Source organism: Oryctolagus cuniculus, chromosome 12, assembly GCF_051225735.1.
Source record: "Oryctolagus cuniculus isolate XC-2025 breed Fujian yellow rabbit chromosome 12, ASM5122573v1, whole genome shotgun sequence".
Lineage (NCBI taxonomy): Eukaryota > Metazoa > Chordata > Mammalia > Lagomorpha > Leporidae > Oryctolagus > Oryctolagus cuniculus.
In genome coordinates, this window is record NC_142878.1 from 10,505,467 (window position 1) to 10,533,115 (window position 27,649).

General features: G+C 57.2%; 1 protein-coding gene across 2 annotated transcripts in view; it reads right to left on the minus strand.

Annotated features, from left to right (window-relative positions):
* The window catches only part of PCSK6 (proprotein convertase subtilisin/kexin type 6), a 169,440-nt gene that overhangs the window by 1,499 nt on the left and 140,292 nt on the right, over positions 1-27,649 (minus strand). Inside the window, exons 14-21 of one of the 2 annotated variants that reach the window (XM_008269785.4) lie at positions 25,920-26,099; positions 25,720-25,758; positions 21,615-21,717; positions 18,943-19,139; positions 17,169-17,256; positions 14,818-14,921; positions 6,058-6,187; positions 1,219-1,331 (exon numbers count right to left, since the gene is read on the minus strand). In XM_008269785.4, coding sequence (XP_008268007.2) covers positions 1,219-1,331; positions 6,058-6,187; positions 14,818-14,921; positions 17,169-17,256; positions 18,943-19,139; positions 21,615-21,717; positions 25,720-25,758; positions 25,920-26,099 — 954 coding nt within the window. The remainder of the gene's footprint in view (positions 1-1,218; positions 1,332-6,057; positions 6,188-14,817; positions 14,922-17,168; positions 17,257-18,942; positions 19,140-21,614; positions 21,718-25,719; positions 25,759-25,919; positions 26,100-27,649) is intronic. The other variant, XM_051822269.3, reaches the window with a different exon arrangement.

Sequence of the window (27,649 nt, forward strand, 5' to 3'; positions counted from 1 at the left end):
GCTCCCCTCCCATGATGCACTTGGCTGTGTGAGCCCAGCGTGGCGGCGGTGGCGCCTGGGGTAGAGGGGCTCTTGCCAAGTCTGGGGACTCACACGGACACATCTGGGGGATGGCGCAGGCTGGGCCAGAGGGGCCCTCGATGCACAGGTACATGCACCAGTCATTCAGGACAACCGCGCTGGGGGAGGCTAGGGAGAAGACTGTAGGGACGGGCATGGAGGCTGCAGCCACAGTCCAGGGGACACCCCAAATGGCGAAGGGGATGGGAGGAAGACAGCCATTAAGGCAGACGGACAAGGCTCAGTGACTAAAAACACCGTGGCTGAGGCAAAGAGGCGGGCCCTGGGCCGCTGGTTTTTGAGGATGCCGCGCCATTCACGGAGCTCGGAGTCCCTCTGGGGCCCCCCTTTCCTAGGCTGCATGCATAGCCTCAGCAGGTGACTTCCTCGCCAGGACGCTGCCTGGCCTTGCAGGGACACGATTCTGCAAGCCAGAATAAAAAGCCAGCAAGGCACGGAGGCCACCGCTGGGTCTGCGGGGCAGCCCCAAGGATCTCTGTGGGCTCCGTGCTCTGCCAGAGGAGAGGAGGGCAGTGGCAGCTCATGCCCTCGGATGCTGTGGCACAGCAGGGGTGGTGCCCAGCACTGGCCCCAGGCAGCCCCTCCCTGCTGCTGGCTGAGCCAGGATCCTCCACCTGGCCTGCAGGCCAGGTCCCTGCTCAGACCCTCCAGCTGGGCACCGTCTGTGGTCCCCTTCTGAGTTTGTTTATAACTAGCCTTGTCCCCCAGACTCCTGGAGAAGCAGGCCTCCCTGGGGACAGGGCTGAGCAGGGCCTGGACTCCGGGCTCTGTCCCCCCAGTCCCGGGGAGATGACACCCCGGGTCTCTGGCTGTGACTTCCGAGGCTGGGCCTCCTCTGGGGAAGCTGCCACACCCGGCCACACCTATGGCCTGTGGCACACGAGGGGACAGGACAAGAACAGACTACTCTGTAAGGGTCACTCAATAAACTAAGCAGCTCTGGCTGGGCTGGCGGTCAGATGCCTCAGGTCCGTGTAAGAGAGGCCTGCAGGGGAGTTAGGAAAGAGGGCAGCTGTCTTTCACAGTAGCCAGAGGCGCCGCGACGGGTGACAGGACCAGGTGCGTGCATGCCCGGGGCGTCCCTCCTCTTTCGACCCTGGGCCCGGCACCCTGGGGCCCGGCACCCTGGGGCCTCACCGTTGCTGCACGTGTGGTTGCTGATGCAGGAGCTCCCCAGCTGCGTGAAGCCGGCCTTGCACCTGCTGCAGTTCCTGCTGGAGCCCGCGCAGCTCAAGCAGTTCTCGTCACACCTGCGGGAAGAGGCGGCTCCTGCTGGCGTCTGGGGAAGAGGCCCCCACCCAGGCTTCCCCCAAAGCCCGCCTGCCCTCACTGGACCCTCTGTAACATGGGCCCAGTGTCTGCAGGTCCCTCCCACTGTGTGACCTCACCATGGGCCAGGAAGGGCCCGTGGCAAGAGCAAGGCTGAGAGCGGAGGCCAGGCCTGGGTCAGAGACTCCCTGTGGGTCAGCTGGAGGCCCCGAGAGCACTGGCGCTCGCCCCCCGCGTGACTCCCATGGCCTCTCCAGCAGCCGCCTGCTGCGACACCTGTGGGCTGTGGCCGGACTCCGCTCTGGAACGTGACCGGTGACGCCACTGCTGCCCCACTGAGCTTCCTCTGGAGCCACACGGGCCTACCATGCAGGGAAGGGCAGGGGCGGTGCCCTTCTCCTTCCCACCCCGCCTCCCTGCCCAGAGCCAGGCCCGAGGATTTTTCTGGGACCCAGGGCACGCTCATGCTCAGCCTTGTCACGTGGGGTGGCTGGGGCGCTGTGGGGCAAGTGGAGCCGCTGTGACAGAGACAAGGTGGAGCCTGACAGAAACACTGGGCCCTCGGCCGAGACTTGCAGGTTTCCTCCCACACTCCCACAGCCCCGTGCACACCGCGCTGGACCTGCTGCCTTGGCTGAGTTCAGCACCGGGGACTCGGGCTCCACAGTGCTCCTGCATGCTGCCCGCCTTCCCTGCTGCGGCCAGCAGGGGGCACAACCGGCACCACGGGTGGAGCTCTGAGAAGGGAGGCAGGGCTTGTGCCTCCGCTGTGTGAGGCTCGCAGCCAGCGATGAGCCTCTGGGCCCCGCTTCCAAAGCTGGCTCTGATCGAAAGACTGAGCTGGCCTCTCCAGGCCCCCCCCCCCCCAACATCCCCAGCCAGGATGCAGCGGGTTTTCGCTTGCAGTCTTGTAAATGTGGAAATCCCAGGGGACAACCTGTGTCTGGGAGCCTTTGCAACTTCTTCCTCCTGCAGCGAGAGCCTGCTGCCAGCCCCGCCAGGCTGCCCGGAGGGGAGGCCAGGGTCCGGGGACTCACCAGGGGTGGCTGGGGGACCCTGTCCTCATGCTCTTTTCGGGAGCACTGGGGCCCCCAACACGCTGCCCCTTCACCTTGCGGGGGCCCAGCCACAGGGGGAGACATTCCCCCAGGGGCCCCCCCAGGGTCTCTCCCAGATGGTGCCCAGCAGTGAGATGGGAGCTGGGCTGGTGAGCCACGCAGCAGGCCCTCAGTCACCTGGGACGCACTGTAACCACGGACGACACTGTGGAGGAGCTGTGTGGTCTCGGTAGGATATGGCTTACTGTCCAACAGTTCATGGAACATGTAAACAGGATGCATTTTGGTGCAAAGAAATGTAATCCATGCACAGAACGGGAGGGCGGTGGAGGATGGCCCAGGTGCTTGGGCCCTGCACCCGCCACCGTGGGAGCCCAGGAGGAACACCTGGCTCCTGGCTTCGGATAGGCGCAGTGCTGGCTGTAGCGGCCATTTTGGGGGGTGAACCAACAGAAGAAAGACCTTTCTCTCTGTCTCTAACTCTGCCTGAAAAAAAAAAAAAAAAAAAAAAAAAAAAAAAAAAAAAGAAGGGGTCTTCAAAAAGTTCCTGGACAATGCATATCATGAAGAAACTACGCATGGATTTCAAAAAATTTTTTAAAGATGTATTTATTTAAAAGTTGGAGTTACAGAGAGAGCGAGCGAGCGAGCGCATGCCAGTCCATCTACTGGCTCACTCCCCAAATGGCTGCAACAGCCAGGGCTGGGCCAGGCCAAGGCAGGAGCCCGGAACTCATCGGGTCTCCCATGTGAGTGGCAGGCGTCCAAGCATTGGGGCCTTCATCTGCTGCTCTCCCAGGTTCTCTAGCAGGGAGCTGGACAGAAAGGGCAGCAGCCAGGACTTGACCTGGTGCTCATATGGGATGCCGGCATGGCATGGATTTCAAAATTTTTTGCACCAAAGTAGAGTTATCTCTTAGCTCCATTTTCTGTAGACTTTTTTTTTTAATTTTTTAATTTTTTTATTTTTGACAGGCAGAGTGGACAGTGAGAGAGAGAGACAGAGAGAAAGGTCTTCCTTTTGCCGTTGGTTCACCCTCCAATGGCCGCTGCGGCCGGCGCGCTGCGGCCGGTGCATCGCGCTGATCCAAAGCCAGGAGCCAGGTGCTTCTCCTGGTCTCCCATGGGGTGCAGGGCCCAAGCACTTGGGCCATCCTCCACTGCACTCCCGGGCCACAGCAGAGAGGTGGCCTGGAAGAGGGGCAACCGGGACAGAATCTGGCGCCCCAACCAGGATTACAACCCGGCGTGCTGGAGCCGCAGGTGGAGGATTAGCCTAGTGAGCCACAGCGCTGGCCTTCTGTAGACTTTTGAAGTTGTGTAGTGCAAGCTCCCAGAGCTTAGTGGGGCGGCAGGTGTCCTGATTTTCTATTGCCGTAAACAAATGGCCACAAACACAGCAGCTTCCAACATCTGTCCCGGGCTCCCGCTTGTGTAGCAGAGGTCCAGGTGGGCGCAGCGAGCTGTCAGCTCGGGGTCTCACAGGGCCCGGGTGGCGGCTGGCCTGAGTGCTCATCTGGAGGCTGGGGGAGAGACCCCAGGGTCCTGGCTCCCCGGGAGAGGGATGATATCCCCCCGTAGATCCCCAGCTGCCTGGGGCTCCCGCTGCCTTCTGTCTGGGTCGTAGGCTGGCAGGGGCTCCCGAGATGCCTCTGGTTCTGCCACTTCTCCTGCACCTCCCTCACCCCAGGACATCGTGGCTGCCGTGCCCTGCCCAATTTGCGAAGGGCGGCTGTGTGCACTGCAGTGGGGCCACCTGCCCTTGGGCTGATCCAGGTGAGAGCCAGACACAGGGAGCCCCGGATCACAGGCTGTGTGGGCTTCAGGAACCCTCAGCTCGCTCCAGTCAGGGTGCAGAATGAGGCAGCAGGTGTGCTCCCCAGGGATTCTGGCCCCCCTGAGCATGGAGAGAGTGGGGCGGGATGGGGGGAGGCTGGGGCCTGAGCAGTGAGGCCAGCACCGCACAGTCACTCATTTCTCCCATGTCACCCCGGCTCGCTCTTGCAGTCACCTTCTAAGTCTTAGGGGTTCCTGCTCCTCCCCCGAGATACTGCACAGGGACTCTTCTCTGCCCAAGGCCTCAGATCCACCTGCCTTCTGCACTCCAGGCTGCTGACACAGCAGGCCTACGTGCCGGCCAGGTGCTTCCTCAGAGCTGCCAGCCTGTCTCGGGGACAGACACAGCGTCAGCCAGCATCCTAGGGCCTCTCTACCTGCGTCGGGAGAGATGCCGTGGAACCAAGCAGACCAGGCCCTTGTCATCGGGACAAGTGCACGCTGATCGTCTGTAGGGCCAGGGGACTCTGAATGACGGAAGCTTCCTGAAACACAGATGTGTCCTCCCTGTGGCGGTGGGCTGGGCTTTTCCTAGTGCTGTTTGGCCGCAGCACTGGAGCCTCCTCCAGGCTGAAGGCTTCCCCTACGTGGAAGCGAGTACCCAGGAAATGCCTGGCCGCTAATGCCCACGGAAGCGCTTATGGAGGCCAGCTACCTCCTGCTTCCCTCCTGGGGACACCACAGCTGTTGGGTGCCTGTGGGATTCCAGCTGCCATAGCTGTGGCATCCCCGAGAATCCAGGCATTTGCCATATGAGAATGACGATCTTGGTCTCTGAGTTCTCCCTTAATTCCGCACGGACCAGCAGGCTGGTTAGAATGAAAGGCTTCCTTCAGACGACTGTGCACGGGGCCCTGGGCAGGACTCTGCGAGCTGGCGCAGGGAGCAGGACGCCCCTGACCTGGCACAGGCACGTGTCCCCGACCCTCTCTGTGGGTGGCCTGAGAACAAGGACTCGGCGGCTCCTTGCTGGCTGCTGCAGGGCTGTGTTGCAGTTTTCTGTTCTGATTGTTTTAAGGAGACGGGTGCCAATCACTCGTTCTCAGAGCCAGCCTGGGCGGAGTCTATCTGCCAACGCTCAAAGGGTCGCCTCCCAGGGTGCCGGGGCTTTGAGCCTGTTTCACATAGAAGCCCCCTCGCTGGCTGCCCGCCCACCTTTGTGTCGTCTCTGTCTCGGTCACCCTGCTGCTCTTACCCTAACAAAGTCCTGGCACAATTTCCATGCAAGACAAGAGGGACCCAAAAGGAGTGGCTTCTTTCCTAACAGCAAGAGGGAACATGACACGGCCAGTCCAGGACACTGGACGGTGCGGGCGCACAGGGAGCAGTGGCCCAGGGCAGGCGAGGGTGCAGACGCCTGTGTGTGGGCTGCGGGGGCTGGGGTGGGGAGTGGCCGGGATCTTGGCACGTCCCCTGAAGACTTACATTCTTCACAGACTCTCAACGTGCCTTCCTTGATTACCAACTGTGCAAAGCAGTCCCGAGCTGGGCACAGCTGGGGTCACCAGGTGGGGTCTGTTGCTGTGTGAGTGCCACAGGGGGCACCTTGTCATTCTGCTTCCTGCCCCCCCCCCAGCTGCCACCCAGGGCCAGGCACACAGCAGGCCCTCAGCAAGTAAATATGCGCTACATGACCAAGCCCGGAGGCCACCGATGAGCTCTGTGCACAGCTTTCCCCCGCCCAGGGCACCCACGGCACTGGGGTGATTGGCACGCCCACCCCCCAGCCCCCAGTGCTCCCCTGGCCACTGCTTGGCCGGACACCGCTGAGCACCATGCCCTGGCAGTCTGGGCCTCCGCCCGGAGCCTGTACCTGCGACACACTTTGTGGGGCAAGCCCGGCATCTCCTCTGGGTAGAAGCCCTCGCCACAGGCTGGCACACATTTCCAGTCTTGGAAGTGGAAGTGTTGCGCACAGTGAATGCACTCTTCTCTGCTGGGCCCTGGGAGGTACAGGAAAAGGAGGTGTCAGGGGCAGGACCTGGGATGCTGTTCAGCCGGCCCCGCAGCTGATACCTTCCCAGGTGTCCTGCAGGGCTGGCCGGCCCCCGCCCACTCCCAGGAGCTGAGTGGTACCACCCTCCTTGCTCAGAGTGGGCATACAAGGCATGAGCCCATCCCAGGGATTGGCCCCGATCCCAAACGCTTCCTTCCTAATGGGACGGGACCCTCCTCGGCTAACGCCAGCGTGGCGGCCACTTCCCAGCCTCGGTGACCCGAGACGTGCTGTGGGCACAGAAAGCACACTGGGCGTAAGGGAGGAAGGCAAAAGCCGTGTTCCCTTTTATACGACAAGTGTTGGAAGGATCTCTTAGACACCTGGGTTAAATAGGACAGGTCAGCAAAATTATTTCCCTTCTTTTTACTTCCCAAGCTGTGGCTGCTCTGCACGCGTGTCTCCCACGTGTCAGAACACTGTGGAAGATGACCCAGAATGTGAACCAGAGGTCCTTGGGAATGGTGCTGGCAGGCATTTGGTGTGGATGCCCGGGGCCTGTTCAGCCGTGGAGGACAAGTGGCTAAGGGCAGCCCGAGGAGAGGGTCCTCCTCTGAACATAAGACCAAGGGGCATGGGGAGGAGACCTCGGCCCCAGAGTCAGGCAAGGACCTGCAGACAGGCAGCGGGGCTGCTGGCTGGTAGCGTGAGAGTTGTCTCAGGTGCTCCCTGGTCATCACAGTCCCCAGATGAGCCTCTCCCACCCTCCTCTTTGCTCTGATGGTGTCGCAGGTAGAGGTTTGGCGGCTAAGGCGGCGACAGCCCCTCTTCCTGGAGGAAAGCTGGGCTGGGCGGGGCCTCTCTGTGGCATGCAGATCCCTTGCAGAGCATCCCAAGTACTGAGGGGCACAGGACTCGGGGCCCCCGGGGCTGGCTCCGTGCCTCAGGGGCACAGCTCAGCTGTGCAGAGGATTCTGGGCTCTGCCTTTGTTGGGAAGCCCAGAAGGCCTGGGGTCTTTGAGCAGAGGGCAGAAGTGAGACCCTCTGGGGTGGCGGGCCTCTGTCACAGACCCGTCTCCCAAAGGAGGGGTGCCCTGCCTCTCTTCCTGCAGCGTGGATGACAAGCTGCCCCACACGCGGGCTTCTGTCTGGCTCATGCTGTCCTAGGGGGTCAGCTGCTCTCATGCCTTGTCCAGTCTGCCCCTTCCCCCCACTGCTAATCTCCAAGGAGCGTCCACTAGCAAGTGGGGCTGTCATTCCAGGTCTGGCCTCCGGTACCCACCACGGTCCCTCTCCTGTGCCTCACCTACTGACCCCGCCACCCTCTCTGTCTCTCCTCCGACACTAGGGGCCTTATGGCTGAGGGGCCTGTGGGGAGGGCTGGAACGCAGGCTGGTGTCTGCGCTTAGTCTAACGCTCTGTTGATTACATTTCAGTGGTCACACGTTGAGCTGGGGGGAGGGGGGGGGACAAAGGACCCTGGAGAAGGCTGGTGGCGATGGCTGCACAGCAGTGGCAGAATCCTGACAGTGCCTGCACTGCTCCCCTAAAATGGTCAGGACAGTGCACTTTATGTTATGTGCATTTTACCACAATAATTTTAAAAAGCTGATTAAACATACCTTTCCCAAGCAAACTATTTTCTCAATTACAAAAAGTTATGTTTCTAACAAAGTCTCTTCAGGAGTCTATTACATTACAAGTCTTTTTAGGCTCCAAATGCTTTAAACACATCCGTGGTCAGAAGAATAACAGCAAACCAGGCAGTGCTTATGCAGGGACAGACGCATCATTCATGGGCCAATCAACAACATGGGGCCTGGGCCAGCATCCTAGTGAATGGGGAAAAGTTGGAAGCATTCCCACTGAGATCTGGTCCCAGACAGGAATGCCCACTCTCACCATTGCGATTCAATATGGTCCTGGAAGATTTAGCTAGAGCCATTAGGCAAGAAAAAGAAATCAAAAGGATACAAATTGGGAAGGAGGAAGTCAAACTATCCCTATATGCAGATGACGTGGTTCCTTATATAGAGGATCCAAAAGATTCCACTAAGAGACTATTGGAACTCATAGAAGAGTTTGGTAAAGTAACAGGATATAAAATCAATACACAAAAATCAACAGCCTTTGTATACACAGACAATGCCATGGCTGAGAAGAACTTCTAAGATCAACCATTCACAATAGCTACAAAAAAATAAAATATGTCGGAATACATTTAACCAAGGATGTCGAAGATCTATATGATGAGAATTACAAAATATTAAAGAAAGAAATAGAAGATACAAAAATGGAAAAATCTTCTATGTTCATGGATTGGAAGAATCAATATCATCAAAATGTCCATTCTTCCAAAAGCAATTTACAGATTCAATGCAATACCATTCAAGATACCAAAGACATTCTTCTCAGATCTAGAAAACATGATGCTGAAATTCATACAGAGGCACAGGAGACCTCAAATAGCTAAAGCAATTTTGTACAACAAAAAACAAAGCCAGAGGCATCACAATATCAGATTTCAAGACATACTACAAGGCAGTTATAATCAAAACAGCCTGTTACTGGTACAAAAACAGATGGACAGACCAATGGAAAACAGAAACACCAGAAATCAATCCAAACTTCTACAACCAACTTATATTTGACCAAGGGGCTAAAACCAATCCCTGGAGCAAGAACAGTCTCTTCAACAAATGGCGATGGGAAAACTGGATTTCCACATGCAGAAGTATAAAGCAAGACCCCTACCTTACACCTTACACTCAACATGGATTAAAAATCTAAATCTATGACCCGACTCCATCAAATTATTAGAGAACATTGGAGAAACCCTGCAAGACATTGGCACAGGCAAAGAGTTCTTGGAAAAGACCCAGAGGTACATGCAGTCAAAGCCAAAATTAACAAATGGGATTACATCAACAGTCAGGGAGGCAAAAAGGCAGCTGACACAATGGGAGAAATTACAAACTATGCAATTGATAAAGGATTAATAACCAGAATCTACAAAGAGATCAAGAAACTCCACAACAACAGAACAAACAACCCAGTTAAGAGATGGGCCAAGGACTTAAGCATTTTTCAAAAGGGGAAATCCACATGGCCAACAGACACAGGAAAAAAGGTTCAGGATCAGCAGCCATCAGGGAAATGCAAATCAAAACCACAATGAGGTTTCACCTCACCCCGGTGAGAATGGCTTTCACACAGAAACCAACAGACAACAAGTGCTGGCGAGGATGGGGGGAAAAGGTACCCTAATCCACCGTTGGTGGGCATGCAAACTGGTAAAACCACTATGGAAGGTAGTTTGGAGATACCTCAGAAATCTAAATATAGACCTCAGAAATCTGAAAATAGACCTACCTACAACCCAGCCATCCCACTCCTGGGAATTTACCCAAGGGAAATGACATCGGCAAATAAAAAAGTTATATGCACCTCCATGTTTAATGCAGCTCAATTCACAATAGTGAAGACATGGAATCAACCTAAATGCCTGTCAACAGAAGACTAGATAAAGAAATTATGGGATATATACTCTATGGAATACTGCACAGTGGTAAAAAAAAAAAAAAAAAGAAATCTGGTCATTTGCAACAAAATGGATGAATTTGGAAAACATCATACTTAGTGAAATAAGCCAGTCCCAAAGGGACAAATACAACTTGTTCTCTCTGATCTCTGACAACTAACAGAGCACCTAAAAGGAAACCTGTAGAAGTGAAATTGACACTACGAGAAGCAATGACTTGAACAGCCTTTGTCTTGACTGTTGAGGAACCATTTATTATTTTATTATTTTTTACTTCTTTTTCTTTTATTCCTAATACCATTGGTTGAACTCTTTACTTAACATAGAATTAAGTGTATAAAGTCAATTGGAAATAGATCCTTGTGAAAAATATAAAGTGGGAATAAGAGAGGGAGGAGACATACAGTTCAGCACACACTCCTACGGACTTACCCCTAAGGGTAAAGCTAAAAACTTGCCATGGGACTCCAAACCCCATTAAGCTAGGTGGTACTAATGCCATCTTATGTGTTAAAGTGATCATATTAAATGTGCAATTGATCATATAGATAGCATTAAGTGTCAAAGGAATCACATAAATAAGACGAAGTGTCTGGTAATAACAATAGATAGAATTAAAAAGGAAACAATGATCCAGCAAGGGCAGCGGGCCACATAGCACTCATAGAATGACAAACGCCCTAAACAGCACTCTGGCCTCAGAATCAGCCCTTATGGCATTGAGATCTGGCTGGAAAGCCCAGGAGCACATTTCAGGCATGCAAAGCTAAGACACTGTGGCAAAATATGTTCTATATGAAAGATCTCAGTGGAAAGAAGGGGCATCAAAGAAGGAGGTACCTTTCTCTGAAGGGAGGAGAGAACTTCCACTTTGATTATGGCCCTGTCTAAATAATGTCAGAGTTTATGGACTCAAAAGGCTTCCATAGCCTTGGCAGCTCATGACAAAAGCTTTGGATAATCACTGACATTATAAATAAGAGTGTCAATTGTTAAATCAACAACAGGAGTCACTGTGCACTTGCTCCCCATGTAGGACCTCTGTCCTTAATGAGTTGTATTATGAGAATTAACTGTAAAACTTGTTCTCAAACAGTACTTTATGTGTTATGTGTGCAGGTGCAAACTATTGAAATCTATACTTAGTATCTAGTTGGTCTTCTGTATATAAAGATAATTAAAAATGAATCTTAATGAAGAATGGGATGGGAGAGGGAGTAGGAGGTGGGAAGGCAGGTATGGGGGGAAGAACCACTATCTTCCTAAATCTGTACCTATGAAATCTGTATTTATTAAATAAAAGCTTTCTTCAAAAAAAAAAAAAAAAAAAAAAGAAGAAGAAGAAGAAGAAGAACACGGGGCCCTTGATCAGAAAACAGAAGAGGGGTGGGTGTTTGGCGCAGCAGTGAAGTCGCCACCTGGGACGCCCGTGTCCCACGTTAGAGGGTCTGTGTTCAATGCCCCGCTCCGCCCCTGTCATGCTAACGTGTGCCCTGCAAAGCAGCAGGAAAAGCTTCCTGCCACGCAGATGGGAGACCAAGACTGAGCTCCAGCTCCCAGCTGCTGCTGGCCTTTGGGGAGTAAGCCAGCGAGGCGAGCTCCTGTCTCTCCCTTTCTGTCTCTCTAACTCTCAAATAAAGAAATATATATATTTTTAAAAAGCAGGAGAAACATGTTGGTTTAGGAGTCCTAAGACCAACAGCATTTTCTTGAGCAATCTGCCTCTACCTGCCACGGTGTTCTTACTTCCAGTTCACGTGGTGCTCTCTCAGGCACAGGAAGTTCACGGGCAAGGGATGACCCTCACAGGTGCCTGGGATGCTGCCCCTTGATGTGCTGTGCGTGGGCCCCCCATACCTGGAGGCCAGCTCCTAAGCAAAGCAGGTAGCTGAGAACAGGAACTTCTGAGACCCAGACCGGACAGGGAGCAAGAAGCCTGTGGGTGACTCACGGAAGGAAGTGGGGGCTCTCTCCAGGGGCTGCCTGGAGTAGACATCAGGCCCCCAGGAGGAAACGGGGAGGTAGGAGAGCTCCCCTTGCCCTGAGACCTGCAGACCGCCAGTTTATATTCCTGAAGTGATGGAGAAGTCACTGGACTGAGATGAGAAAACCTACAAGCGATAAAGCTGTGGCCATCAGACTGGGGACTAGAGAATGGATTTACTGAAATCAGGAGTTCACAGCTGCACGCCTGAATCACAGGGAGTCGAGGGACCATGTGGGGCAGGTGCTGCGGTACAGGGGGCGAAGCTGGCATTCAGGAGGCCTGCATCCCATATCCGAGGGCCTCCTCCACTTCCCTGCTAACAGGCACCCTTCCAGGCAGCAGACGGCTCAAATTCTTGGGTCCCCATCACCCACACGGGATGGATCCAAATGGAGATCCAGCTCCTGGCTTCAGCCTGGCCCAGGCCTGGCTGTTGTGGGCATTTGGGGACTGAACCAGTAGATGGAAGATAGCTCCCTCTTTCTCTCACTCTGCATTTTAAATGAATGAATGAATGAATGAATGAATTACCATAGGTAATTTTTTTAAACTAACCTGGGCTACACAGTGAGTCAAGAAATAAAGAATAAAAGCGACAGATGAAAAGAGGGCAGGTTAACTGCTAGGAAAGACTACTGAGCTGCCCGTGGCGGGACCCCAGACCCAGCTCCCTCTTGGCTTGTCCGAGGAGGGCCTGAGGAGGGCATACCTCCCACAGCGGCTGAGGGCCAGCCCGGGCCACCGCTGTGCATGCCACTTGGCCGCAGCCTTGGTGGCTCTGGCACATCCACTCCTGGACTGCACAGCTGATGGCTATGTGGGCTACAGAGCCACCTGGGGAAGGTCATGCATATCCTGTGGCATTTCCAACCAGCAGGACTGTGGCAACTGCAACTTAGCAGAGACCTACTCTTTAGATTGCTACTGAGGCCAAAGCTCAACCTAACACAGGTTTGTTAGAATGGACCAATGTGCCAGGGGCAGGACGGAGGGCTGAGAGGAAGAAACCTAACTCAAACCACACACAGCCCACATGCGTATGCTGTGCTTTAACTTCCTTGTGAACATAACTGTAAGACAAAGCCCAAAAAACAAACAACTTCTCCACTATTCTGCATAAAAACTGCTCTGGGAGGCTGGTGCTGTGGCACAGCGGGTTAAACTGCTGCACGCTGGCATTTCATATCAGAGTGCCAGTTTGAGCCCCAGCTGCTCCAATTTCCTGCTATGTGCCTGGGTGGGTACAAGTACCTGGGCCCTGCAATGCCTGTGGGAGACCCAGATGGAGTTCCTGGCTCCTGGCTTCACCTAGCCCAGCTCTGGCTATTGCAGTCATTCAGGGAGTGAACTAGTGGATGCAAGATCTTTCTCTGTCGCTCCCTCTCTTTGGTGCTCTGCCTTTCAAATAAATAATGTATTTGAATAAATAAATATATATTTGAAAGGCAGAGTTAGAGAGAGACAGGGCAGATAGAGAGAGGTCTTCCATCTGCTGGTTCACTCCCCAGATGGTTGCAATGGCTGGAGCTGTGCCAATCCGAAGCCAGGAGCCAGGAGCCTCCCCCAGGTCTCCCACCCGGGTGCAGGGCCCAAGGACCTGTGCCAGCTTCTGCTGCTTTCCAAAGCAACAGCAGAGATCCGGATCCAAAGAGGAGCAGCTGGGCCTGAACTGGAACCCACATGGGATGCCGGTACTGCAAGCTGTGGCCTGACCCACTATGCCACAGCACTGGCCCCACAATATATATTTTTAAAAATATATTTAAAAAATAAGTAATTTAGGGGCCGGCGCCGCGGCTCACTAGGCTAATCCTCTGCCTAGCGGCGCCAGCACACCGGGTTCTAGTCCCGGTCGGGGCGCCGGATTCTGTCCCGGTTGCCCCTCTTCCAGGTGAGCTCTCTGCTGTGGCCAGGGAGTGCAGTGGAGGATGGCCCAGGTGCTTGGGCCCTGCACCCCATGGGAGACCAGGAAAAGCACCTGGCTCCTGGCTCCTGCCATCGGATCAGCGCGGTGCGCCGGCCGCAGCGCGCCGACCGCGGCGGCCATTGGAGGGTGAACCAACGGCAAAGGAAGACCTTTCTCTCTGTCTCTCTCTCTCACTGTCCACTCTGCCTGTCAAAAAAAAAATAATAAAAAAATAAAAAAATAAGTAATTTAGGGCTGGGCCAAGCCAAAGTCAGGTGCCTAGAACTCCATCTGGGTCTCCCATGTGGGTACAGAGGCCCCAGAACTTGGGCCATCTTGTGCTGCTTTCCCAGGCGCGCTAGCAGGGAGTTGGATCAAAAGTGGAGAAGCCGGGACTTGAACTGGTGCCCATATGGGACGCTGGTCTCACATGCTGTGGCTTAACCTGCTGTGCCACAACACTGGCCCCAATAAAGAGCTTCAAAAAGTTGTGCTTGGGAAATATCTGTGCTATGATCTTTGTTGGGATTTAAAATACAGGTAAAGTTGTCGACAGAAGTCTTTCTTCTTTGAACAGAATGTTCACAACAGTCAAGGCAGGCGGGCAGTGTTCTAAAGCCATGCCCACCTGACCTGCTCAGCTCTCGGGATCATCAGGCTGTGTCTCAGGCAGCGCCACACCACACAGCATGGAGCTCCAAGCAACCAACTTATGGGTGATAGACACGGTCATATCCTCCAGAGCTGGGCAGCACCCACTGCTTGGCTGGGTTCCTAACAGTGGGGAACATAGGCTGCTTGCTCAGAATGGGTCTTTGCATCGTTTAGGGTTAGGGTTTTGTTTAGTTTTTGAAAGCTTGTGAACTGTGGGGAAAATGGACATCACATAAAATTTACCAGTTCAGGGACATTAACTCCATCCAGTGTTGTACAACCATCGCCACCATCCATCCACAGATCTCTTCACCTTGCAGAATTGAAACTCTGTGTCCATTAAACAGTAACTTCTCTTCCCCCTCTTCCACCAGCCCCTGGTAGGGCCTTTGTGTTTTCTTCTTGTGTTGTGTTGCCTTTGTGTTTTAACACTGCAAGCCCGTGAAGGCCCAGGGGTTTGTTTCAAGATAGCTGGCCTGCCTACCCTGGCAACCGTGGTTCTATCTGATTATCTGGCAAAATAAAGGCCTCTGTGGACAGTGAACTCACCCACGCAGGTTCGGCAGGTGTGGTGGCATTCCCCACACTGGATCAGCTCAGAATCAAAGTAGGTGCCTGGTTCACAGTCGGGAATGCAGCTGCCCCGTGCGAGGCTGTTAAAGAGAAGCGGCAGGTTTCCACATCTGTTCCAAAGCCCTAATTACATTATGATTTGCATCAAAGGCCTCTCCCCAGAAGAAATGAGTTACTGAAGGTTCCAAGCTAAGGAACGCTGGAGAAGCTGTCCTGAAGCCAGCTAGAGGCCTGGGCCTGGGCAGCAGAGCCTGCATGGAGAGGGCTAAGGCCTCCCAACCCCTCCTGCTCTGTGCTGGCTTCTCTTCTCCACTGCTGCGCCAACCTGAATCTGTACCCTAGTGGGAGAGCTAGAGCACACGGGGCATCTCCACTGCTGGCTGTCTCTGTCCAGGGCCTCCTTGAAATGTCAACAGTTACAACGTGGGAGGCCGTGTGGGCTGCAAGGGTGACCCTGCTGATGCCTCTCCCTTGCTTGAAAGCATCTGTGATTTCACAATGAACTTGAAATAAAATCCCCACTTGGGAGCTGCCCGATGTGGCTCCCATCTTCCCTTTCCTCCAGCCAGACTGCCCAGCACCCAAGCACAGACACAGACTGAGCTAGACCGCCCAGGCTGGATCTGGCCTGTGTCTGGCATGTGGCTCTAAGCCCACGTCACCCACTATGACTTCTTCATCTCCTGAGAGTTCCGGTGCCCGATGCCCACGCTCTGAACGCAGCCACTGCACACACTGCGCAAGTGCCCTGCACTGCATCTGTCGGGTCCAGAGGATCCTGCTGGGATACTGGGATTTGTCATTAGAAATATGGCTTTGCTGTCTGTCCTGGCACTCAGCTCCTAATACCCTTGGAGTATGACACATGCCTTTCTCTATGCTAATGAGATGACTGCAAGCTGAGGGCTTCCCAGGGGCCTCAGGATGGGAGCTGGTTGCCAGGGGAACCCATCTGGTTAAACTCTCAGCCCTACCACCCAGACCTGCAGGGAGCAGAGAGGAGCTGAAGGCTAAACCGACCATCCAAGGCTGATGGTGTAATCAAACGTGTTACATCATGAAACTTCCATCAAGTCCAAGGACAGGGCTCTACGAGCTTCTGGGCTGGTGCACACAGCACACCCATGTGCCAGGGGGTGGCGCCCCAGAATCCGCACAAGCGAATTCCTGACCCATCTGAACTGTGCCCTGCCTCTCTTCTCCTGGGCTGTTTACCTGTGTCCTCTGTAGCATTCTTTATAACAAGTGGGTAACTGAAGTGAAGAGCTGCCCGACTTCCATGAGCTGCTGCAGATCAACCAAACCTCTGGGCGGGCGGGTGGGTGGATGGGGGCTGCGGGAATGCTAACAACTGTGGGACAGAAGTGCAGGTGGCAGCCTGAGACTTGTGATTGGCACCTTCAGGCGGTTGGGAGGTGTGGTCTTATGGGGCTGAGTCTTTAACCTGCGGGACTTGACAACCCTTAGGGAGTGTCAGGACTGAGTGAAATTACGGGCTCCCCGGCTGGCATGTACCAGGGAATGGCTAGCCCAGTTCGATGCGTGGGGGTGAAGTGTGTGGTGCAGGGAGCAGGAGAACACCCTGGAATTCTGGTATTTCCTATCTCCTACGCCTGCATCGCAGGGAGGCGTTGGCTTGGATAGCAGGTGCCCACCCAGGGCTCTTCCTCATCAGGGCTCTGAGGGCACTGTGTGCGGCAGCTTGGTCGTGGCTTTGTGGCTGACATTCTCCTGCGAACCTGTCCTGCGTTTATCCCTCCACACAAAGTAGTGGCTGGGACTCTTGTGGTTGTAACGTGGTGGTGATGACCTTGAAGTCAGAGCTTAAAAGGATGTCAGGCAATAACAGGAAGCTCCCTGTGGACTGCAGCTGACCACATTCCCAGGGCTGCAGGCCCTCTGCATCCTGTCACTGCTGGACCCACTGCCCTTCCTACCAGGCTGGTCTTGAGCTGGGTATCTGACTCCCCTGCCCAGGGGACACACCCTGCACTCCTCTCTGCTGGGAGACAGGTCCCGAGGAGCTGCCGCCACAACGCCTTCCCTCCTTCCATGCCCAGGATCACAGAAGGAGGTGCTGACTGCTCCCAGCTGCCCCGCCAACAGGGCCAGGACAGCAGCACTGGCCTCTCCCCGGCGCCCCAGCCATAGCCCCCAGCTGAGCGCCTCCTCTCCAACAACCGGCTCGAATCAGACACAGGATTGAACAGACTTGGACTCTTTGCCCTGAAGAAAAGGTCTGGGGCCTGTGACACCACAGCTTCTAGGAGAAGCCACAACCAACCCGGCCCCGGCCCTGGCACCCCCAGGCCTCAAGGGGGCCTCACCTGAACCCGTCCTTGCACACGGTGCACTTCTCAGGCTCATCCACGCACTTCTTACAGCTCGGGTGGCATTTCAGGCAATTTTTCTGACCTGGAGAAAAACAGCATGAGGAGGAGAAGGGGAGGGGCTGTGTGGAAGGAATCCCGCCCAGCCGGCGAGCCTCCAGCGCAGGGCTGGCCGCACGCCACTTCCCGCCGTTACCAACGGCAGCACAGCCACAGCCTCTGCCCTCCCGCAAGGCCCTCAAGCAAACGCGAGGCTGGGGAGGCCGTCCTGCGCCTGGGCAGATGTGTCCTGGTCCTGCTTGGAACTGGGCCCAGTTTCCGGCTGGCTTAGTCAGGGGCAAAGCCTTAGAAAGGCGATGGGGAAGTGGACTGACACCACTGACGAGGGGTCCGTACTGAAGACCGCAGCTACACACAGTCAGACGGGAGCCTGTGCCGAGCCGTTAAAACACTGGGAAACAGGGTCACCCACTTCCCACCTGCACTTGGGGAAGCTGTCACCTGGGCTCTTCTGTTGGCACATCCATCATCAAACGCCACCCTGCACCCTCACTAAGTGGTTGGGGTGTTCCGAGTCTGAAGCTGACAGCTGCTTGCTCCCCTCTGCACAGCCCCTGCGCCCCACAGATGGGTTACACACAGCAACGGGCGCTCGGCAAGGACGCACTGGGCAAACCAGGGTTCCTGCTCTGACGAAGGAGAATCCCCGCCCTAAAGCAGGTCTGGTTAGCAGCCCAGGGTGTGAAATGCGTCCTCGTGACTTTTGGTCTCCCCAGCTTTGCATGTCTTTAAGCACGTCCTGGCTCCTTCCCCGCAGGTTAACAGTGATGCCAGGTACAGCAGGGTCCCGAGAGACCTGCCACCTGCCACCCGTCAGAGCACAAACATCAGAATGGCAGCTGCTTTTACTTGCTGGAGGACAAGCCCTCCTCAGCTTCACCCAAGCCCTTTCTATCTCTCCTGGGGTGAGGCGATTGCTGAGACAGGGCTGTGGTCCTGGCCCAGAGCCACGGCCTGTCCCACCCACTTTCCTGGGACACATGGGACGGCAGGACATCTGGCTTTGTTGTGCTGAGTTCAAGTCCTACCTCCGTCATTACCAGCTACGGGCCACTCCCTCTCGCAGCTGCAAGAGGTGGAGAACACTTCCCACCCCTCAGGACTGTGGTCCCCCCGAAGCCCAACCTGTCCCTTGTGAGCCCAATGTCCATCGGCCACAGCCCCCTGCCACTTCTGGAGGACTTCACGCCTTCTGCCTGCTCCTCAGTCCCCGTTTCAGCTCAGATGCTGGGCAGGTGCTTTCCCCCCGTGTTGACTGCCAACGCTAACAACTCAGGCCGAGTCCCCGACTCCTGCCCAGAGCCCCCAGGTCACAGAGAAGCTGAGGGCATGGTGTCTCCTGGAGACAAAACTACAGGGCATCCTCTTCTGGGGCCTGCAGAGTGAGCCCTCCTGCCAGTCACGTGTCGGCCCATCCTCCACGGCGGGCACTGACCGCAGACGCCTGCAACCCCTGGACTGCTGGGACCCAGTGAGCATCACTGCGAACTGCCCCGGCCAGGGAGTGGGCGGCAGGAGCTACAGGGGCTGAGTGCTCGGATTTCATCACCATCTCTCCCCTACCCCACTCCCCCACCATGAAAGGTTTCTACCTAAAACAACACAGCATGCAGGAAGCACAGGGCCCAGAAAACTCTCCCGGTAGAGGCGACATCAGCCCAGACCAGGCTGCTGACTCGCTGACCCTGGCGCCCAAGCACGTGTCACTTACTTTCATCAGCGTAAAACCCAGCAGGACAGAGGGTCACACAGGTGTTCATCTCCTGGTGGTGATAGAAGCCGCGCCGGCAAGACAGGCACTGCGTGGGGCTCCTGCCCGAGCACGTCTCACATCCCTTGTGGCAGCGGCGACAGCGTCTCGCTGCGGTGTCCCCAAAGTAGCCCAAAGGGCATGCGCTGACGCACTTCCTGTGGGAGCAAGGGCAGAGCAGGGCCTTTTCCACGCTGGCCCAGGCCCAGCGCTGGGGGGCCTCCCCAGCCTCAGCCGCCCCTCCGAGTAGGTGAAACTGAGGATGCAGCAGTCTGCGGGTGAAGGCTACACCAAGGGCGCCCTCAGCCTTGCGTGCCGCTGAGGGCTTCCCAGGTGCACAGCGGAGCTCTGAGGGCTCGAGCAGAATCAGGGGCCCTTCCTTCCTGAGCGGCCCCAGCGGGGCATCCTGAGGCTGCGGGGCTTCCCCCGGGCACTATAAAGCTGCTCCTTGACTTAGGAGTTTTGGGCTCTGGCAAAACCCCGTGGCAGGAGTCTCCCGGGCAGCGGGAAGAGCCAGCAGGATGAGCATCTCTGCACAGTGGCGGCCTGAGTGCAGCCATCAGCGCTCCCCAGGACACCATCAGGGCCAGGCCTGCACCCCTCCCCTCCCTGCCACACCCCCCAGCACACCACTGCACCCCTCCCCTCCCTGCCATGCCCCCCAGCACACCACTGCACCCCTCCCCTCCCTGCCACACCCCCCAGCACACCACTGCACCCCTCCCCTCCCTGCCACACCCCCCAGCACACCACTGCACCCCTCCCCTCCCTGCCACACCCCCCAGCACACCACTGCACCCCTCCCCTCCCTGCCATGCCCCCCAGCACACCACTTCACCCCTGCCCCTCCCTGCCATGCCCCCCAGCACACCACTGCACCCCTCCCCTCCCTGCCACACCCCCAGCACACCACTGCACCCCTCCCCTCCCTGTCACACCCTACTCCCAGCACACCACTGCACCCCTCCCCTCCCTGCCATGCCCCCCAGCACACCACTGCACCCCTGCCCCTCCCTGCCATGCCCCCCAGCACACCACTGCACCCCTGCCCCCCCGCCAACCCCACCCCCAGCACACCACTGCACCCCTGCCCCTCCCTGCTACGCCCCACCCCAGCGCACCACTGCACCCCTGCCCCTCCCTGTCACGCCCCACCCCCAGCACACCACTGCACCCCTGCCCCTCCCTGCCATGCCCCACCCCCAGCACACCACTGCACCCCTGCCACACCCCACCCCCAGCACACCACTGCGCCCCTGCCCCTCACTGTCACGCCCTACCCCCAGCACACCACTGCACCCCTGCCCCTCCCTGCCACGCCCACCACCCTCAGCACACCACTGCACTCCTGCCCCTTCCTGCCACGCCCCATCCCCAGCACACCACTGCGCCCCTGCCCCTCACTGTCACGCCCTACCCCCAGCACACCACTGCACCCCTCCCCTCCCTGCCACGCCCACCACCCTCAGCACACCACTGCACCCCTGCCCCTCCCCACCCCCAGCACACCACTGCACCCCTGCCTCTCCCTGCCATGCCCCCCAGCACACCACTGCACCCCTGCCCCTCCCTGCCATGCCCCCCAGCACACCACTGCACCCCTGCCCCTCCCTGCCATGCCCCCCAGCACACCACTGCACCCCTGCCCCTCCCTGCCACGCCCCCCAGCACACCACTGCACCCCTGCCCCTCCCTGTCACGCCCCACCCCCAGCACACCACTGCACCCCTGCCCCTCCCTGCCACGCCCCCCAGCACACCACTGTACCCCTGCCTCTCCCTGCCACACCCCCCAGCATACCACTGCACCCCTGCCTCTTCCTGCCATGCACTCTCCAGCACACCATTGTACCCCTGCCCCTCCCTGCCACACCCTACCCCCAGCACACCACTGCACCCCTGCTGGGGCCCTCATGGTGTGCTGCAGTGGTTCATGGGTGTGCCTGTCACCTTGGCCTCCTGGGCCAGCATGTATCGCCCCCAGAAGATGCTTGGGAAGGTCTGAAAGGAACAAATCCGTGACAGAGTGGCTGTGAAGCTGGCAGGGACAGGAATCTGAGCAGGTGACTCTGCTACAGGAGCTCGGGAGGCAGAGCGCGGGCCGGGCTGCAGGGACACCTGCCTGAGGCCCAGGCCTCCTGACGCCCTCGCTCGGGACACTCGGGGTCACGGGCTGTCTGGGGCATGGCCAGGAGAAGGCCTGTGGAGGCCACACACACACAGTCACCAGCCTGCGGGAGAGTGAGGCCCCCACAGCTGGCCCGGCTAGGCCAACAGTACTGGGCCCTGGAGTCACATCTGCCCTAAATTCCCAGGTGGGCAGCCCTGGCACGCTCAGTAACACAACGGGTAGAGGGAGGGTTATCAGCACAGGACCAAAGTGCCACAGCTCGAGCTCTCCAGATGCACACGTATGGCTTATGTGATGAGAACAGTCATGGACCCCGATGTCATCTCCCTCCCGGGATGTCACACTGATTCCTGACTGGGGCATAGGTGAGGAGAGGCTCAGAGCACCCCGATGGTGTCCTGGGGATCCCTGATGGCTGCTCTGAGCCTCTGGTCCTTTGGAGGGACCACTCAGCGGGGCACCCTGGGACCCAGGAGAGGCCAGCGGCCATGCCAGTCCGTTACCTGCTGGTCTTGAAGTTGCCCAGGCTGAAGTGCACGCAGTTCAGGCATTGGTCTGCACCGGGGCCGTCGCAGCCCTTGTTGCCGCACTCCGGATGGCACACACCTTAAAGAAAGAAGCATTTCCTTTCATCCAGAGATGCTTTCCCAGCCGAGTGCAGTCCCCCGTATCCGTGTCAGGACACTGTAACTTGGTGGGGCAGGACATGCTCCCCTTAGGTATGGTGGGTGCTGGGGCTAGAAGGCCAGGCCACAAGGTGTAGCAGCCACTCCCACAGGACCGGGTGCCAGCCCAGGGCTGAGCCTAGCCTGGCTTTGGGGTCAGAGTCTGGACAGTCTAGACAGGGGCTTCATGGGAACAGGTGAGCTAGCCAGCGAGGGTGGGCGACCAAGCCCACTGACAAGATCAGACTGTGACGTCTAGGAGAGGCCGAGCAGGGGAGGGGCGTGCAGGGCCCTGCGTCAGTCATGCTGGGACTGCCCGCGCTTCGACGTCCACTGGGACAATCAGAGCAATGCCATGTGGGGTACAATGCCATGTGGGGTGATTAGCGAAGCCACCACCAAGCCGAGCGGATCCAACATGAATCAGGCAGGGAGGGTGGATTTCATGTATTCAGGACCACTGGGCAGGTGTGCGGTGGGAAAGACAGCACCCAGCAGCAGGACGCTGGGGTGGGTGGGTGTGCACATCCTTCCAGAGAATTCCTTTTGGTTCCCCTCGCTCTAGTCCTCAGGGCTGGGTGGCCAACATCTTCCTGCAAGTCCTTACAGACCTACAGATTCTAGCGGGGGCCTGGGTGTGGCTGGAGAAGAGACAGGGATGTGTAGCAAGCCTCCCCCTTCCAGGTGCCTCCCCAGCTACGGCACAGGGCAGAGCCCTCTGCACTGGGGAAACGGGTCAGGAAAACCTTTCAAATGGATCTAAGGAGACCCAGGAAGGCTGGGCAGGGCACAATGAAGGCTCTTGAGCAGGCAACACCCAACACACCCATCACACACACACACACACACACACACATTCTGGGGGCACTGGGCTGAGGGAGACACAAGTCCTCACTCCCTGCTGCCCCAGAGGGTCTCTGCTGAGCACACACGGCCCTCCTCCTCGGCCCCTTCAGAGTCTCCAGGACCTCTCAGCATGAGGCCTGCTTATTTTGCTTCCCTCCTGGAAGCACCCCTCTGGCTGACAGCCCCAGGTCTGCACCGTGGACCCCTCCTGCCTGCCTCTGCCGCTGGTGCTCTGTGTCCCAGACACACCCGCTGCTTCCAAGCCCTTCCAGAAGCCGGGGCGCCCTCCCCGGCCTCCCAGCTCCACCGTTTCTCTCATCTGGAGTCACCTCTTGTCTCCGTGAATCTTTGTCGGTGTCACCTGGGGTCACTTACAGGGGCAGCCTCAGCGACCTGTAATCCCCGGGCCCCGGTTTTCAAGCCCCACCAAGCCTGGCCACGGGGCTCGGCCTCCCCACCCAGCGTGGCGAGGGCCTACAGCGGCTTCAGTGACGCAGTGACTTAAGGATGTCCATCCCTGTTCTCCTGCAGGATTTCCCCAAGGCTGAGGGAGGCAGCAGGCCTCTGCTGGATACACTGGACACTTCCCTTCGTGTAAAGGAGATCAGCCACAGGCTCCACACTCATCCCACGTGCGGGAGACAGGGGCTCCCTGCAGGCCACCACGTCCCAGCACCCAGAACTCACATGGCACGGGCCAGGTACGCAGGGAAAGGGCAGGTGCAGGTATCCTCACCCTACACAGGCAGAGTATTTTCTAGAAGATGCCCACAAGGGGACGGTCCTGTGGAGGCCTGGAATGGGGTTTCTAGCCCTTGGTCTCTGGGATGTGGACTTCAACCCGTCAGTCATCCTGGGGAGCTCCTTGTGAGGCTGGGTCTACCCAGCAGCCAGGGCCCTGACCCTGACCCTGACACGCAGCCAGGCTGTGGCTGCACAGGCCACATGTGGAGGGTGCCAGCAAAGCCTCCCAGCTCACAGCTCTGCACCTGAATGTCTGGAGATCAAGTCCTGTCTCCCATGAAGCCCGGGATCCAATCCAGCAGGCAGGCCTCTGGCCCAGCTGTCACTCACTCGGGGCAGCGCACGTCAGTGGCGGTGCGGTTTCTACTTGCTATTGCTTTCCCACTTCCCTCAACTCACGGGCAAGCTCCTTGAGGGCCGCTGACTTCCTGTGCCTGGCAGGAAGCTCCCAGGACATGGGGCGGCCGACAGCGGGGCCTCCTCTACACGGGGCTTCCTGGGGAACTGCACCCGAAGTCCTTTGTGGAGTGAGTTGAGGGGGTTTTAGATACACAAACAGGCAAACAAGAGAAAGCAGTGAGAATTCTGGCCGGGCTGCATCATGCCGTGCCTAGGCCGAGCTGTGGAGAGGCCAGGAGGAGGTGGTAGGTGGGCACCATCTTCGTCCACAGTCACCCCATCCGGGGGAAAGCACACTGGAACCTCAACCTAACGCTGTTAGGCCCAGTGTGGATGCAAGAGTTGGGCTGGCTGACTGGAGACAAGAAGTGCTGGCTGGAACAAGAGACCACTGTCCTCACAATGCTGGCCGCCGCCTCTGCTCCCACTCCTGGGAGTGACCCTGGCGTAGAATGCCTGATGCTGTCAGCTTCCTCAGGGTGGCTCCCTTCGCCGGGCGGCAGTTCAGCCGGGCCCTGGTGGCCCTGCAGCTGGGAGCCCCTCCCTCGCAGTGCATGACCTGGCCGGCCGCTGTCCATTCCACTGTCCACGCACACCCCCCGGCCCTCCCTCACTTCCTCTCATTCTCGTCCCTCCTGTCTGCCCTCTTCCTTGTGCTGTTTGCCCCCTCCCCGCCCCCCTGACCCACTGCTCCCTGAGACAGCCTTCTATGCTTGGGTGTAGGTGGAGCCTCTGCTGGCCTGGGCCCACGGCCCTCAGTGCGCCTTTGGCTCCTGGCGGCGCTCTGCGTCCTGGATGCCCTCGACCTTGCCTTGGCCTCTACGTGACTGCTCCCACTCCTCCTCCTGTGCCTCCCTCGCCATGGTTCTGGCTCCCTCTGTCTGAGAGGTGGGGTGCTCCCTGCTGTCACTCTCCTACCCACCCCACTTGCTGCAGACTTCAAGGGCTTCCCAAGAGCCTAGAGGGTGTCTCAGTCCCTTGGGGACCCTGTTGCTGCAGCCAGGCCGTGCTAGGCAGAGACCAGGTACACAGAGCCGCGGGACAGTGTCCTGGTGAGTTTCCAGTGTGCAAGGCTAAAGTCAGTAGCAGATTTTATACGGAAAAACCTAGTCCTTTATTAATAATTACTGAATCTTGCCAAGGCTTATAAATCACGGGGGGAAACGCAGCAGATTAATCCATACATAATTCAATGCCCTGAGTTAAAGGAATGGTAGAAGAAATTTAAAATGGAATTGACCATAATTTATGCTTGATATGTATTGGTAGATTTGTCTGTTATTATTTTTTTCAGAAGATACTAGACAACTCAAAGCATCAATTTTCTTAGCAAGCACTCATCATTTATCAAGAAGCCGCAACACTCCGCGAAGGAGAACACGTCCAACTAGAAACATCCAGTGTGGCACAAAGTGCTACAGGATGGCTGAGAGAGAGGGGAGCAGTTTTTGACCAAAAATGCTAATAAAAACTGTGCCTGGCTCTGTGGCCGGCAGTGTCCAATGCCGTTTCTGGGCTCTGTGGCTATTGAGTGCGTTGGTGGAGGAAGCTGGTGGCCCAGAGCCAGGAGCCGTTCTGGCAAGGGGACAGTGGGAGGAGGATGCGCACGTGGCATTTCTGCACCGCGTCAGCATCTTCTGCCATCAGCTCCTGGGTGCCAGCCCTCAGGCAGGTCAGATCTCTCCTGCCAGCTCCTTTCCTGGCTGTGCTCACAGAGTCTAACCCTCCAGGGCTCTCATTAGTGACCTTGTCCCTCTCAGGTTCTGGCCATGGAGAGGGTTTGGTTGGGAGAGTCAGGAGGCTGAGCCATGAGATGGGGCTCTTTGGGGGAAAGGGGGTGCCCTGGAGGTGGCCAGTTAACCAGGGGGCAAGTCCAGTCCTGGCTGGGCATACATAGGCTTGGACTCCCCACTGGGAAGACGGGAGGATACTTACTGGTCTGCAGCATACTTACTGGTCTGTAAAATATTAGGAGAGCCTTGGGTGGAAGGAGCTGTGTGAGTGCAAATTTACCATCATTATTACAACTTCCAAGCAAGAGGAGGCACAACCATACCCCCGCCTTCTGCCAGGAACAGCCCCACATCTGAAGAGCCAGAGAGGGAAACCAGAACTCCAGGAGGCTAGCCGTCTCCTCCCACTCCGGGCTGTCACCTGTGTAGTCCTCTTCGTCCTCAGGGCCCTCGGCCTGCGATGGTGACACGGCAGCCTTGGGGGGCTCCAGCTCCGGGGCTGAGAGCTCCAGCATCCGCGAGCGGGACTGATGGGCGCTGAAGGTGTGGTACGGGTGCTCGGCTGTGCCGTACAAAATGAGGCTCCATTCTTTCAACTTCCCTGGAAGACACCAAACCCGGTTACCTGCAAGAGCTCCCCGGCGCGTGCAAAGACCTCTGCCACCCACAGTAAGAAGTGTCAGGAGCTGCTGGCTCTTCCTCCCAGAGCTGGGTTCTGGTCCACTGCCTGCACTTCCTGGTTACCTGTTCACCAGGTGTGCGCGCCTACTGCCCAGGGCCACGGCGTTTTCCCCAGAAGTCTCCTTCCTGCAAGCTGGTGCTCCTGAAGCGCCTACGCTTCCTGTGTGCACCCCTCCCCCAGTCACTCAATGTGATAACCAGGCCGCACCAAGGAGCCCTGCGGGTGGCTCCTGCACCTTGGGCTCTACCTGTGCAGCCAGCCCAGGGCTGCTCAGACCCAGCTGTCCACAGGCTGGGTGCAGGGCCAACATCCTTGTGAGCAGCAGGGTAAACGGCACACGTCAGGCTCTGCGGGTGAGGACAGCACCTGGTGGAGAGCACCCAGTCTGTGCTGGGGTGGCAGGGACCCCGCCCCACTGGCTGCTTCCATGTGGGAACAAAGCCCACGCAGCTAGGTCTTCTCAGGATAAGAAGTGGGAATCCTGGCCTGCAGTTTCCAGACGAATTCTGGATGCCTAGAACACTGAGGTGCATCTGAGCGCTGGCTCACTTGCAGGCCACTGCTTTGGGGTTCCCTTCCCTAGTGTAGCGTCCTGGGCACTCAGCAAGGTGACTGTTCAGGAACCATTCCTGCGCAGATGGCACCACGGTCCTAGGACACAGTGACAGGACCCACAGCCGCCCAGCCTCGCAGGGTTTGTCTGCATCTGCATCGGCCCAACACGATACACACTCAGCCCTGTGCAGACCCCTCAGTGAGCCCGCAGGAATGACGGCTGCACCAGCTGGGGACGGGGTCTGTGTCGCTTCCTCATTCTGTCATCAGGTGTCTTGGCACCAGGATGCTTTAGGCAAGAAAAGCGCCGCTCTGACTCTTTGCTAACGGGTGTGCTTTCACGGTCACCTCTCGCTCATACTAACGACTCCACACTTTGTTCTGAACTGCAAGCCATTCGCTTGCCTGAAAACTGTTTCTGCATCGTGGGCAGCTCTGCCCGGACAACTTCACTTTCTGCTCCAATTCTTGGGCTCATCTGAGACTCCACATCCCAGAACAGAGGGCACCGGCTTGACCACATCCCACAAGCCTGTGGGCTCTCACCCCTAAGACCCAGAGTGGGCGGGATTCAGGCAGGACTGGCTCTGCATCTCACCAAGCCAGACTGTTGCAAATGGTGCTGCTGCAAACGGTGCTGGACTTGACCCAGTTACACAACGTAGCACAGAGCACCACTGCTTTGCTTTCACCATCCCCCTCGCCAACGACGGTACCAGGTCCCCAAAGCTTGCAACCGTCCGGAAGTGTCTCCCAATGTTAATGTCCTCGAAACTCAAACCCCAAATTCAAACGCTGATGGCACTTGGAGGCAGAGCCTTTGGGAAGGGATTAGGATTCAATGAGGTCACAGGGTGGGGCCCCTGTGACGGCATGAGGGGCTGTGAACCGAGAGGAGAGACCTGAGCTCGCAG